A 14903-nucleotide genomic window follows, 5' to 3' on the forward strand; every position below is an offset into this window, starting at 1 on the left:
ATGTAATTGCTTGAAAAAATGTCTCTCCTCCAAACATATTTTATTCCCTAATCTCATTATTTCATATATCTATGCTATTAACTTTTTTTTATCAAAACATAGCTAATATTTACTAATAATACAATGTTAATTGCATTTTCTCAGCTACTTGTTCATGTTGTACAACATGTCACTATTTTGGGAAGGGGTGCATTTAACTCAAAGTTATTTTATGTCCCTTAAAGTTCCTGAATATCTCAATAATCACTCCACTTCTTTACCATAATTCTTTTTTTTATATAGAATGTACAAATGCCAGCAACAGATTGTACTGACTGTGGAGGAGGTCTGTTAGTAAATACAAACAAAATAAGTTGCCTTTGTTACAATAATTATTTCTTAAACAAACTCAATTGGAAATGGAAACTAAAGGACTACAAATATTTACTGTAAAATGTTTTTTATTTGACACAGTTGTAGTTTGAAAAGACAATAGATTTACATCTACATGATTTATGTGCTGTGACAAAAAGAGAAATATAGTTTCCTTATTTTTTTTATTTTTTTTTTACTTTTTCTTGTTAAAATAGCATTTTGCTATTTACAATACATATCCAGGCATCCTTATTTGTTCAACAAATAGGATACGTGATTGGATTTGTAAAAAATTGCAGACATTCAAAGGGATATCCCTCTTCCCATGTTACATATACGCAATAATCAGTGATAAACTACATTTATTCTTTTGGTAAATGATTGCATTGCATACTTTCACTGAATCTCCATAGGCAGTGTGCAAGAAAGTTCCTACCTGTGTCTTACAATTGTACCAAATCCCCTAAGCAGATCAGTGGTGCACTACGAATAATGTGTTGTTGTTGTTTTGCTTTTACATAGTTCTAGGGTCATATGAACAATATATCCCTGTCTTCTGCCCTGGTCAACAGAAACAGATTTGGAAGCCTGACCAGTGGGATGCTGGGCCTGCCTAATTATTGACTAAGCTTTTGGACCCCTTATTAAAGGTGTCACAAGCTTGGGACTTTTGTTTGATACCCATTTAGGGACAGGACATTTTTTTCTGGCTGTATCATCTCTTAATAAAGGTGACAGTGTAAAGAGAAGCCATGTTTTATGAGATTTTGGCTAAACCAAAATATTTGCTTGTGCAATCGAATATGATTGGAATAAATAAGAAGGACTATATTCAACACAGTAACGTATCTGTTACTATTATTGGGAGTATGTCCTGGTTACATTTGGAATTACTCCAGATGATTTTAGAGAAGAAAAGATGTGGCAGGTCCATGACACATGTGGGTAAAATTATATTGCATGGATTCCCTCCTTCCCACTTATAAACACATTTCAGTGCACCCAAAGAAGCATAGATGAAGGAGCCACAGTGCAGTACAGCTAATTTAAAACCCGCTAGGAGTTGACACCCCTTTAAAAAGATTATAAAGCTTGCTAGGTCCATACTAATACTTCTTAAAGTGCTAGGTTTTAAAATAGAAACATTGCCTTTAATTCAGGCAAACACGATTATTTAACTTTCCAGAAATATCTTATGCTACAGTATATGATGTCAACATCTAATCCTTCATTTTGGTATTGTACATAACAAACTTCTAACAGGTTTGAAGAATCCATTCAACCAAAGAAGGTTTCAGGTAGTCCAAAAATCTTCAATAATACATATTCTTATCCCACCAACCTGAAGAAGAAAAGAAATATTGTAAATTAAAAAACGTTTCCTAAACTAAACCTTTACTTATACCATAGTTTTCTCCTGAGTTCAAATAATTAATAAATATGAAAGCAACATTTTAAGTTACCAAAAAATGTTCTATAAATAATATATATAAATCTAATAACATATATAATGTTAGAGCTAAAGAATGAACTTAAATACTATACTCTAACATGACACAAACAAGTAGCTAGAATGCCACAAGCAGGTGTTTCATCCATGTTAATGAACCCATTTGTTAGTGATAGAGAGATAGAACACAGCTATGGGTTTAAAGGGATAGTCTAGGCAAAATTAAACTTTCATGATTCAGATAGAGCATACATTTTTTTACCCAACTTTCTAATTTACTCCTATTATCAATTTGTCTTCATTCTCTTGGTATCTTTATTTGAATGTAAGCTTAGGAGCCAGGCCCATTTTTGGTTCAGCACCTGGGTAGCGCTTTGCTGATTGGAGTCTTAATGTTTCCACCCATAAGCAAGTGCTACCCAGGTGCTGAACCAAAAATGGTCCGGCTACTAAGCTTTTATTCTTGATTTTTTTAAATAAAGATAGTAAGAGAACGAAGAAAAATTTCTAATAGGAGTAAATTAGAAAGTTGCTTAAAATTGCATGCTCTGTCTGAATCTTGGGAAAAAATGGATTCAGTATCCTTTAAAAGGGACACTTGTCAGAAAACAAAGTACAATATTTGAAAAATGAATGACTTAAATAGTATTATTTTGCAATATATATGTATTAAAAGTTTTGCAGCTAAATTTATTAAAGGGACATAAAGCCTAAAATGTTTCTTTCGTGGATGCTCTATCTGAATCATGAACATTTAATCTTGACTAAACTATTCCTTTAAATCGTTTCACTGGTTTAGTATCTGTCTGTTGGGAAAATCCATAGCTGTTACACTTAAGGGCTGGGGGGGGGTGTTAAAGCTGCCACTCATTTCTTTACTTCATTGGAACCCTGAACTATAATTTCCCCTCTATAAGATAGATTTGTTTTGAGTATAAACTCTTCATACACTAATAGGAATTATTCTTGTATTCCTAATGATTGAGGATGTTTGAAGGAATTATGCCACAGCAGAACCTCACCAGAAACAAGAAGGGTCAGGTAAAAATATCAAGACAGACCAACTTCAACATAAAGCCAAACTTTAGGTTTTAGTCTATAAGTAACACGCACACAGTTGTGGCATATGAATAACTCCTAATTCCTGAAAACATAGAGTTTATCACAGCAAATCAGTTGCACTAGAATGTCAAGGGCATTGAATGTTCTAGATCAGGGGTATCAAGCTCATTGTATCTGGGGGCACTAGCTGTGTGGCCCACTTGAACAGAGTGAGTGCTCTGGAACTGGATATATTTGAAACTAGTAATAGGTCATGGTAGGATCTGTAGTCTACAATAGACATTGTATATTTATCTTGTGAGTGCCAAGTGAATTAATCAGTCTGGAACTTACATCGCTTAGAACCCTAAATAAAATGATGGGGCCAAATTAATAATTTACCTAAAAAAGCCAGGGAGGGCCAGATTAAACTATTTTGAGGGCCTTGGGCAGGTACTTTGAGACCACTTTTCTAGATTGTAACTGGGAGTGATAAGCACCCCCACACATTATTTTCCAGCCCTAAATTAACAAAGGTGTCAACATTTAGAAGATACTTTTTAAGGTGTTGATTGCTCCGGCAGTTTTGACACAATATGTATGTGAATTGGGAATATTTTCTTTGATTTTCAATTTTTTTAAATATACATTCTTTTTAGACTCCTGTTATCCTCATACTCAAAAACATATTTTAAGTTTTGTTGCTGGTAATTAATAAACATATTGTGCAGCGTTCTGCCTGGGAACGATTAAAATAAAAGTATATGAAATTAACTTACTACAATAAAAATAATGACAAAATCTAAAAAAATGTCTGATAAAAATGATAATAAAAAAACAAGTACTTACTGCCAGGATATTGCCTGATAAATAGTTTACGAAGTTCATCATAAATAATTATTAAAATGACGTAAGGAATTGAAACAAACCAGTACTGAACCCTAAAATATAAGCAGAAAAAAAGTGTGAAAAAAATGCACAATGCAATTATTACTTTTTTATTATTATTATTATTATTATTATTATTATTATTATTACTATTATTATTATTATTATAAACAGGTTCACAGTTTGGGATTAGTTTAGATTTTAACCCCTTGCCTGCCAAAACAGTTAAGCCTCAGTTATTTTACACAATTTCTCAACACACGTTCTCCTGGGGGTAACTCAGATATATGTAATGGTATTTCAGGTCTTGCCCCCTATTTAATATAAAAAAGTTAGTCCTGGGACTGAATCAGAAACAGGTTAAACACATAGGTACAGTTCTGCTCAGGATTTGTATGCATTGCACATTATAAGCAGGACATGGCCATTCAGTCAATCAGGAAAGACAGTAGCACACAACCAACAATCCCTGGCTGTTTTCTGCTTGGGGGCTACAAGGATTGAAGTTCCAAGTGGGAATTTATATGTTTGTTTAACCCCTTTGTGAGGGAGTAGGTGGAATGTATTTTTTTCTTTGTGTTTTATTTTTTACTTCTTGCAAAGTGGCAGTAGAATGTGTGTGTTTCATAATATTTATACTGTTTTCTGTATGTGCAATCATAAACAGTAGATGTTAAAGGGACATCAAAGTCATTTTTTAAGTTAATTGTCAGAAATAATTTGCTGCATCGCAAAAAAATTGCATAGAAAATATATATTTTAAAAACACATAAAACTGTCATTTTGTTAAAAAACAATGCATTGTTTTGCAGGCCCAGGACACACCCCTTGTAATGCCTCTTGAATGTTTATCTTACTTTGTTTACTGTGGCCAATTAGGAACAGTTATAAACAAGCTTGTGCTCATATTAACCAACCACTGTAGAGCACGTAGGAGTATCAGAGTTCTGAATTCAGAATTAATTTGCAGGAAAAGCAGGCAAAATAATTAATGATTTTTTTTATATATAATTAAACATAAACAATCATTTTATTTGGATTGGTGTTTTAGTTTAATGTCCCTTTAACTTAAATCTTTGCATTTTAAAATAAATATTTTACTTCTCTATGTCTTCTGTGTTCATAGACCCAAAGCAAATCTGTCAAGATCTAAGAAACATCATTTTTTTTAATTATTTGGAGTTTTAAATTCATTTTTACACACCTTGGTTACAGGGTACTTAGGTAAAATGGTATTTGCGTTTGAATATAGAGTGCCTCAGAGAAATGTAACTTGTCCCTTTTAGCGTCCCCAGTGACCTATGAAATATTTAAGATATCACTCATTTTACTGACTTGTTTTGCTGAAATTGCTCATGTCAGAAAGTTATGTGTAAAGATTTAAGGTTTTCTTACAAATTTCTGAAACTGGCTGTTATCACAGTGTGTGGGAGGAGCCTAGCAAATATTGCTTTGCGTTTGAAGAGAAGATTGTAACAGTATTGTACGTTTTTATTAGTTTCTGCTCTGCTAGAAAGTGGCATATATTCACTAAACTTAATGAAATATCCACAAGATAAACATGCTACACCATTATGTTATTTTTTTTGTAATTCACTAAACTATACAGGAATTGATCCCATGTGAGTGAATACACCAAAGAAAAACCATTCAGTTGGAGAATTGTTCTTAGCTGAGCAGCCTCACCATCTTTATTGAATATAGACCAGTCATTGCAATCTTAAAGCCATCTCCAGACATTCATAGGAAACTTTGAGCAAAAGATAGTAGTGGTTTGGCCAACTACAAAAGTGTATACAAGATAGCACTCCTCACCATTCAGACCACTTGAGAATAAAAGATCTAAATCTTTATTGTCCTGTGTATATTGTGTTGATTATGGTTTACACTTGTAAGCATACATGAATGTCCCAACAGTATGGGAACACAGAAAGGTATAAAAATAAATGTTATTAGTTAATATTACAAAAGGGGAAATTTTTTGGTGATATTTTATGGTAAAATAATCATTTATCAGTCACATTAAGAAGCTAAACACAATTTAATTCCTTTCCAGTAACTTCAGACTGGGTGAAAACGTATAATCTAATATTAAATTCTATAGGACGAGAGCGACACTCTTCAATAAAGAAATTCCTTGTTTAACAGCGCAATGGGATATATATTATGGGGCTCCATGTACGAAGCAGCGATAGCAGCTCTGAAACCCTTGAGGGCAGGTTCGCACAAGCCTGCTTCCCGCAATGTATGAAGCAGCGGTCATTAGACCACTGCTTCTTACACTCTCCGCCACCTCACTCGCTCTCTGTGATTGACAGCCCCTTCAGTCGCGCGATTAGTCGCATGAATAAAGGGGTGGGCATTACACACTCCGATGAGTGTGTAATGATACATACAGGCCAGCAGATGAACAGATCCGCTGCCATATTTAGCGAAGACGGGCAGACAGCTTTGCAAGCTTAGAAGCTGTCCGCCCACCTCTTAATACATGGGGCTATGTGTTTAAATCAACAATATAGTCAGAATACAAAGTACAATATTTGAAAAATGAATGACTTACTTAGCCGTTTTGCAATATATATGTATTAAAGTTGTTGAAACTAAAGTTGTTAAAATTGAGAAACAAAATCTCTCTCAATTTAAAGGGACATGAAATGCACATTTTTTTTTTCTTTCATGATTCAAATGAGGTTTTAAACAACTTTCTAATTTTCTTCTATTATCCATTGGTTTTGTTCTTTTGATGAAAAGCATAACTATGTAGACTCAGGAGCTGCTGATTGTTGGCAGCACATACATGCCTCATTTTATTGTCTCTCCCAATGCATTCAGCTAGCTCCCAGTAATGCATTGTTTTTTTTTTCAACAAAGGATACCAGGAAATGAAGCAAGTTAGAAAATAGTTTGAAATTGTAATCTCTATTCCAACCATGAAAGAAAAATTGTAGTCTTTATGTCCCTTTAACAAATGTAGCTGCACATTTTTAAATGTATATGTATATATTGCAAAAAATACTATTTAAGTCATTCATTTTTCAAAAGTAAAGTAAGAAAACACGGATAGCTTACCTCAATGGAGCAAATTTTAGGGCATACGGCATTTCAGGACAGTAAGAAAGAAATGCTGCAATGACTACTTGTGATGCCAAACCAAACAAGAGGAACTTATTCCTGCAACAAATAGACACAGTGTTAAATCAGATCTATTTACATTTATTACAAAGTACTTTACTTAGATGTGCATTTGTTAGATCCCATAAAGAAGATTAATATATTGCCATATCATGTGTTGCCTTCTCTGCCAGACAAAATATTAGGAAGTTGTATTTTCTTAAATGCCTTTGAAAAACTATGTATTATTTAATGTCCTTCCTTCTCTTGTTATCCTTTACTGAAGGGTTTATCTAGGTAAGCTCAGGAGCAGCAAAGAACCTAGGTTCTAGCTGCTGATTGGTGGCTGCATAATATACAGATTGTCATTGGCTCACCCATGTGTTCAGTTAGAAACCAGTAGTGCATTGCTGTTCCTTCAACAAATGATATCAAGAGAATGAAGTAAATTTGATAATAGAAATATATTGGAAAGTTGTTTAAAATTCTATGTTCTACCTAAATCATGAAAGGAAAATGTGATGTTTCATGTCCCTTTAATAATAACTGCATCCCATATTTCTACTGCCCTCCAGTGAGTTATGCCAGTATTAGCTCTGGATTGGATGACAGTGAGCAAGCAGCCAATCAAGAGTCACTATGGAAAAAAGCATATGAGCATGATTTTAGGGGCCAGTGTAAAATGCAATAGATAGCTGTATATAGATGCAAAAGATAGCTGTATATAGATGCAATAGATAGCTGTATATAGATGCAATAGATAGCTGTATGTAGATGCAAAAGATAGCTGTATATAGATGCAATAAATAGCTGTATATAGATGCAATAGATAGCTGTATATAGATGCAATAGATAGCTGTGTATATATATATATATATGCAATAGATAGCTGTATATAGATGCAATAGATAGCTGTATATAGATGCAATAGATAGCTGTATATAGATGCAATAAATAGCTGTATATAGATGCAATAGATAGCTGTATATAGATGCAATAAATAGCTGTATATAGATGCAATAGATAGTTGTATATAGATGCAATAGATAGCTGTGTATAGATGCAATAGATAGCTGTATATAGATGCAATAGATAGCTGTATATAGAAGCAATAGATCGCTGTATATAGAAGCAATAGATAGCTGTATATATAAGCAATAGATAGCTGTATATAGATGCAATAAATAGCTGTATATAGATGCAATAGATAGCGGTATATAGATGCAATAAATAGCTGTATATAGATGCAATAGATAGCTGTATATAGATGCAATAGATAGCTGTATATAGATGCAATAGATAGCTGTGTATAGATGCAATAGATAGCTGTATATAGAAGCAATAGATAGCTGAATATAGATGCAATAAATAGCTGTATATAGATGCAATAGATAGCTGTATATAGATGCAATAGATAGCTGTATATAGATGCAATAGGTAGCTGTATATAGATGCAATAGGTAGCTGCATATGGATGCAATAAATGGCTGTATATAGATGCAATAGATAGCTGTATATAGATGCAATAGATAGCTGTATATAGATGCAATAGGTAGCTGTATATAGATGCAATAGGTAGCTGCATATGGATGCAATAAATAGCTGTATATAGATGCAATAGATAGCTGTATATAGATGCAATAAATAACTGTATATATATGTAATAGATAGCTGTATATAGATGCAATAGACAGCTGTATATAGATGCAATAGACAGCTTTATATAGATGCAATAGATAGCTGTATATAGATGCAATAGATAGCTGTATATAGATGCAATAGATAGCTGTATATATAGAAGCAATAGTTAGCTGTATATAGATGCAATAGGTAGCTGAATATGGATGCAATAAATAGCTGTATATACTTATAGATGCAATAGATAGCTGTATATAGAAGCAATAGATAGCTGTATATAGATGCAATAGATAGATGTATATAAACGTTTATCAAGAGGCCAAAAAATAAAACCCACATTCCATTTTTATACAACATATTATATTTCTGTTAAAACAAAATAGATATCAATGACCTAGTCAGTGTTTTGTGGGTACAATTATAAGCTAGACCTGTGTTTCTCAAATAAAATCCTCACTTATCCCTAAGAGGCTTCACGTGTCCCTTTAAGTATTTCCTTTATTGGATGTTTAGTGGCTCAGTAACACTGATTGTCTCAACTGTGCTCAAGTAGGGAAATGATTTAAAGGGACATAAAACACAACATTTGTCTTTCATGCTTCAGATAGAGCACAATGTTTTAAACAACTTTCCAATTTACTTCTTTTATATAATTTGCTTAGTTCTCTTGATATCCTATTATGAAAATAATACCTAGGTAGGCTCAGCTTCTAGTAGTGCATTGCTGCACCTTCAATTGATAATAGAAGTAAATTGAAAAGTTGTTTAAAACGTATCTGAATCATAAAAGAAAAAAATTGTGTTACATGTCCCTTTAAAGGATTTCCCTACTTGAACACAGTTGAGACAATCAGTGTTACTGATTTACTAAACAACCAATAAAGAAAACACTTAAAGGGGCATGAAAGACAAAATTATATTTTCAAGAATCAAATATTCATTCTTCTTTTCATGATAGCGTACTGATATAAGCTCAGGAGCGTGCATATGTCTCGAGCGCTATATGGCAGGATATTGTAAAAATATTATCTATGCTAAACATTTCACAGGATTTTACCTTTAATTCCCTCTGTAACATATAAAGTTCATAGCCCAATCCATACAAACATGTTCCTTTCTGCTACCAATCAGGAAGCAGGACAAATGTACACTACACGCACTGTTTGAATGGAATAGCCATGCTAGCCAAACTATAGCAAAAGGAAACTAACGTTTTATTCTATGGGGAAAAAATGTAATCTTTAAACTTAAAGTTTTAAATATGCAGAAAAATATATTGGGATGTTCTGAAATGTTAGAAACTATATCTAAGGGTGATTTAGCTGTTTGTGGAAAGACTTAAAAGGAAACGAAACCTAAACATTTTCTTTCATGATTCAGATAGAGAATATAATGTTAAGCAACTTTCTGATTTACTTCTATTATCTAATTTATTTCATTCTCTTGGTATCATTTGTTGAAGGAGCAGCAAAGCACTAATGGTTTCTAACTGAACACAGGGTGAGCCAATCATAATCAATATATATATATGCAGCCACCAATCAACAGCTAGAACCTAGGTTATCTGCTGCTCCTGAGCTTGCCTAGATAAACCTTTCAGCAAAGGATAACAAGAGAAGGAAGCAAATTAAATAATAGAAGTAAATTGGAAAGTTGTTTAAAATTGTATTCTCTATCTGAATTATGAAATAAAATTTTTGGGTTCAGTGTCCCTTTAAGTTGCTCATAGAGATGTACAATTTAAAAAAAATATCTCTGGTTAAAAATAAAAACATTTTTTTCTATATTGGTAATTGATTATTTCATTCTATGCAAAACTATTAATTGATTGTGCTTTATAAATGAAACATAACTTGCTAGGACACTACACCACAATGAAATATATTCTGTGCTCCAGATTAAGCACATTTAAATTACCTAAATAACCCCTGTTGGAATAGGGAATTTCTTCGTGTTTTTCTTATCAAAAGGTCAGCCAGCTGTTCCATAACAATGCTGACGAAAAATGCTGTGTAACCTGTCCACTCGAGGAACTGGCGTTGAGCAACGGTCTAAAAATACAATTAAAGGTCACAATGAGTTTGACTTTCACTTGATGTTTTTGCTTAAAGGGCCATAATACCCAAATGTTTAAACACTTGAAAGTGATGCAGCATAGCTGTAAAAAGCTGACTAGGAAATATCACCTGAACATCTCTATGTAAAAAAGAAAGATATTTTACCTCAAAAGTTCCTCAGTAGACACATCCCATTGTAAAGGATTTCTAAGCAGCATATTAGTATGTCTGTCCTTGGACAGCTGAAAGGATGAGCTTCGTGCACTCTCATATTATTTCACCAATCAGGTAAAGGAAGCTTACTATGAAATCTCATGAGAGCTAAGTCAAATCTCATGAGATCACAGTAAGAGTTCATGACCTCAACACTGCTGATGCTGATTGGCTGCTGTTCATTTCTTCATTTTTTTTTTTTTACCTGCAGCTGGGAGCAGCTGAGTATAACTTTATACACAGAACTTACTCTGCTGAGCTGAGGAGATTGTGAGGTAAAATATCTTCCTTTTTTTACATAGAGATGCTCATGTGATATTTTCCTGTCAGCTTTTTACAGTTATACTGCATCAGTTTCAAGTGGTTTAGCATATGAGTATTATGTCCCTTTAAAGGGACACTAAAACCAATTTTTTTTTTCTTCCATGATTCAGATAGAGCAGCAAATTTAAACAACTTTCTATTTTATTTCTATTATCATTTTTTCTTTGTTCTCTTGCTATCTTTATTTGAAAAAGCAGGAATCTAATCTAAGAAGGCGACCCATTTTTGGTTCAGAACCCTGGGTAGCGCTTGCTGATTGGTGTCTAAATGTAGCCATCAATAAGCAAGCTCTACCCAGGTGCTGAACCAATAATGGGCCGGCTCCTTTGCTTACATTCAAATAAAGATACCAAGAGAACGAAGAAAATTTGATAAAAAATTACATTAGAAAGTTGCTTAAAATTGCTGCTCTATCTGAATCGTAAAAGAAAACATTTGGGTTTAGTGTCCCTTTAAGATTCTATGTAAAATATTACAGGTTAAACACATAAAAATGTTTGTACATATTAGAAATGTGATCTCTTAAGCAAACAAAATGCACTAAATGATGACTTTTCCAACGCTCACCCATTCTTGCCCATAACTGTCTTCAAGTTCCTGATTATTGAGGTCCTCCCAAGGTACACGAATACCAATTAGTGTTCTAGGCAAAAAACCTTGCTCTGCCATGACCGTGAAATAGTTCAAGAATGCTCCAACCGACTGAATGATTCCTGGAAATGGAATAAATTGTCATTCGTAATCCAAATGAGCCAGGATTATCCAAGAACACATTTTACTTTACTGATGCTATCAAAATATTTGCCAATTTCTGGGACAGATTGATTCAAATTGTTAAAAGATTTTAGTGCTAGAAATCTCATACAATTCTTATATTCTAAAATAAGCAATGACAATGACAAGATAAATTCTTATTTTTGGTTGACTGAGCCGACGACGGATTAGTGGATACTGATATTATGAGAGAATTAGTCCAATGAACAAATAAAAACACAGGTCTTGACAAATTTAGGAACCAAGGAGCCACCACTTCTAGGGTTGACGTCTAGCTCATAAAGGTGTAGATTATTCTACATATGACTATGCATCTCCTTTTTAAAAATAAAAAGTTTGTTGCTAACTATTTAATATGTTTGTTTATTTTTAAATTTAAAATATATTTGCCAAATCCTGAGCTAAAATGTAATTGAAAAATATCACTTGTAATAAGTGCAGGATAATTAAACATAAGAACATATTTTTATTGATTTTTTTGTTCACTGATGTGATATAACAAAACATTATTGGCTATACACTACATTATAATATGAGAAAATTGTAACGCTGTTCAATTAAATATTAGTTTAAAGACAACAGTTTATTTCACCTCAGAGTTTGTTTGTTTTTTAATCTGGTAACTGGTGTAAATCTTAGATTTGTAGCTAGAGGGGTAGGTATTTACTAAGGATGGGCGAATGTGTTTATATCCAAATTCGAATGTTAGAACGAATGTTATTGTAGAAATTCGATTTACATAATAGAATGTTGATAAGAACTTATATTCTTAAAAATTCGATTTTCGAATGTTATTTACAGTTTTTGAAATGTCCCATTCGAATTCACATTCGAATTCGAATGTTACATTCGAATATCACATTCGAATTCGAATATTACATTTATAAAACACAATTGTAGACTAGAAACACTATTTCGAATGTCACATTTGAATCGAATATCACATTCAAATCGAATGTCACATTCAAATTCGAATATTACATTTATAAAACACAGTATTAGACTAGAAATACTATTTCGAATTTGAATGTCACATTCAAATCGAATATCACATTCAAATCGAATATCACATTTAAAACACAGTATTAGACTAGAAATACTATTTCAAATTTGAATGTCACATTCGAATTCAAATATTACATTTCGAAATTGAATGAATACATAGCTAAACATTCTATTATTCGAACGAATATTTCGAATTTTATTGAAAAATTTGAAAACGAAAATAGAATGTTAGAATGTTATATAAACATTAGAAATTCGATTTGAACGAAAGAATGTATCAAAATTCGTTTTAAATTTCAAATTTTTAGAAACATTGGCCCATCCCTAGTATTTACATGAATAACAAATAGAGAAAGCGAAAACTCACCGATCTGTAAGTACGCATATAAAGCCAGTTGCTGGTTCACCAATCTGTCCACATTCTTTCTGCGAGGTTTTCTATTCATGATGTCTCTTTCTGCTCTTTCATACGCAAATGAAACTGATGGAATCTGCACATAAAATAAATCAGATTTGTCACTATGTCAAGGCAGCAGCTTATTATACATGTTAGGCACCTGATACACCTGATACATAAAACAAATAAATGAATTATCACAGACAATTGTTATTTGTTGGTTAATAAAACAGTTGGATAACTGCAGGGTGACAGTACAATTGAATAATATATAATGAAAAGCCAGTGCAGTGCAATAAAAAGCGGTTCCCACACAAAAAGTAAATATATATAATAAAAATAAAAATGGTGATAAAGAACCATACACTTGGTCCTGTTTCTTTTGTCTTTGAGGAACACACGGGATATCTCTAATTTAAAGAGACGGTCTAGTCCAAAATAAACTTTCATGATTTAGATAGCGAATGTAATTTTAAACAATTTTCCAATTAATTTTTATCACCAATTTTGCTTTGTTCTCTTGGTATTCTTAGTTAAAAGCTAAACCTAGGAGGTTCATATGCTAATTTCTAAGCCCTTGAAGGCCACCTCTTCTCTCAGGGCATTTTGACAGCTTTTCACCACTAGAGGGTGTTAGTTCATGTGTGTCATATAGATAACACCGTGCTCACACACATGGAGTTCAGGTGAGCCAGCTCTGATTGGCTAAAATGGATGTCTGTCAAAAGAACTGAAATAAGGGGGCAGTTTGCAGAGGCTTAGATACAAGGTAATCACAGAGGTAAAAAGTGTATTTATATAACTGTGTTGGTTGTGCAAAGATAGGGAATATGTAATTAAGGGATTATCTATGTTTTTAAAGAATACAAATTCTGGTGTAGACTGTCCCTTTAAGGCTGTGAAGGACTGATTTTATCTCCACATTTTCAGATCCGTTTGGTTTGTATACATTTTCAAATACTTCTCTGCCACTTGTATCCTGGGACAGCCATCAGCCAAACACAAACTTGTGTGTATATATATATATATTTATATACATACATATATACTGTGATCTCTTGCACATGCTCAATAAGTGCTGGTGCCTCAGAATGTGTGAATATGCAGATTTTGGTTGCAATGTGTAAATGGAAGTAAATTGGAAAATTGTTTAAATAATAACATGCTCTTTCTGAATCATGACGTTAGTATCCCTTTAAAGAAAATGTACTAAATATATCCTTCATTTGGTTCTAACAACACACTACAGCGTCTTGCATCTTTATAGAGGAGATATCTAAAAAAAATGAACTGGAAATTCATTTATTTTCTGATTTGCAATTGGTCACAGTAAATGTTAGCGTCTATATTTGATCATCTATTGAGTTTAACCCTTTGGCTGGGAAAGGGTTGTGTAGAAAATGTCTTGGCTAATAAAGAGTTACATTTGACTCAGTAAATTCCAACCATGTTGGTTTTGAATGTTGACATCACCAAGGAGTAAAGGAATGTGACTTTATCTGGTGAACTAAAGCCAAGCGCAGGTCATAGTTTCTGCCCTTAACTTCAGAACAGCACAAGTTTTAATCAAATAAAAGTCAGAAATACCATAAGAAGTGTTTCCTAATCAAGTTGATTAGCTAATGTTATGTTCATCTTGTAAATCATCAAC

General features: G+C 32.9%; 1 protein-coding gene across 1 annotated transcript in view; it reads right to left on the reverse strand.

Moving 5' to 3' along the window:
* Positions 1-422: 422 nt before the first annotated feature.
* LOC128639243 (potassium-transporting ATPase alpha chain 2-like) overlaps positions 423-14903 on the reverse strand; it is a 46900-nt gene continuing 32419 nt past the window's right edge. Inside the window, 6 exon segments of the mRNA XM_053691523.1 lie at positions 423-1696; positions 3695-3786; positions 6803-6904; positions 10400-10533; positions 11644-11789; positions 13223-13346. Of these exon segments, the coding sequence (XP_053547498.1) occupies positions 1668-1696; positions 3695-3786; positions 6803-6904; positions 10400-10533; positions 11644-11789; positions 13223-13346 (627 nt within the window). The 3' untranslated portion in view covers positions 423-1667.

This window comes from Bombina bombina, chromosome 8 (assembly GCF_027579735.1).
Source record: "Bombina bombina isolate aBomBom1 chromosome 8, aBomBom1.pri, whole genome shotgun sequence".
In the NCBI taxonomy this organism is placed as follows: domain Eukaryota; kingdom Metazoa; phylum Chordata; class Amphibia; order Anura; family Bombinatoridae; genus Bombina; species Bombina bombina.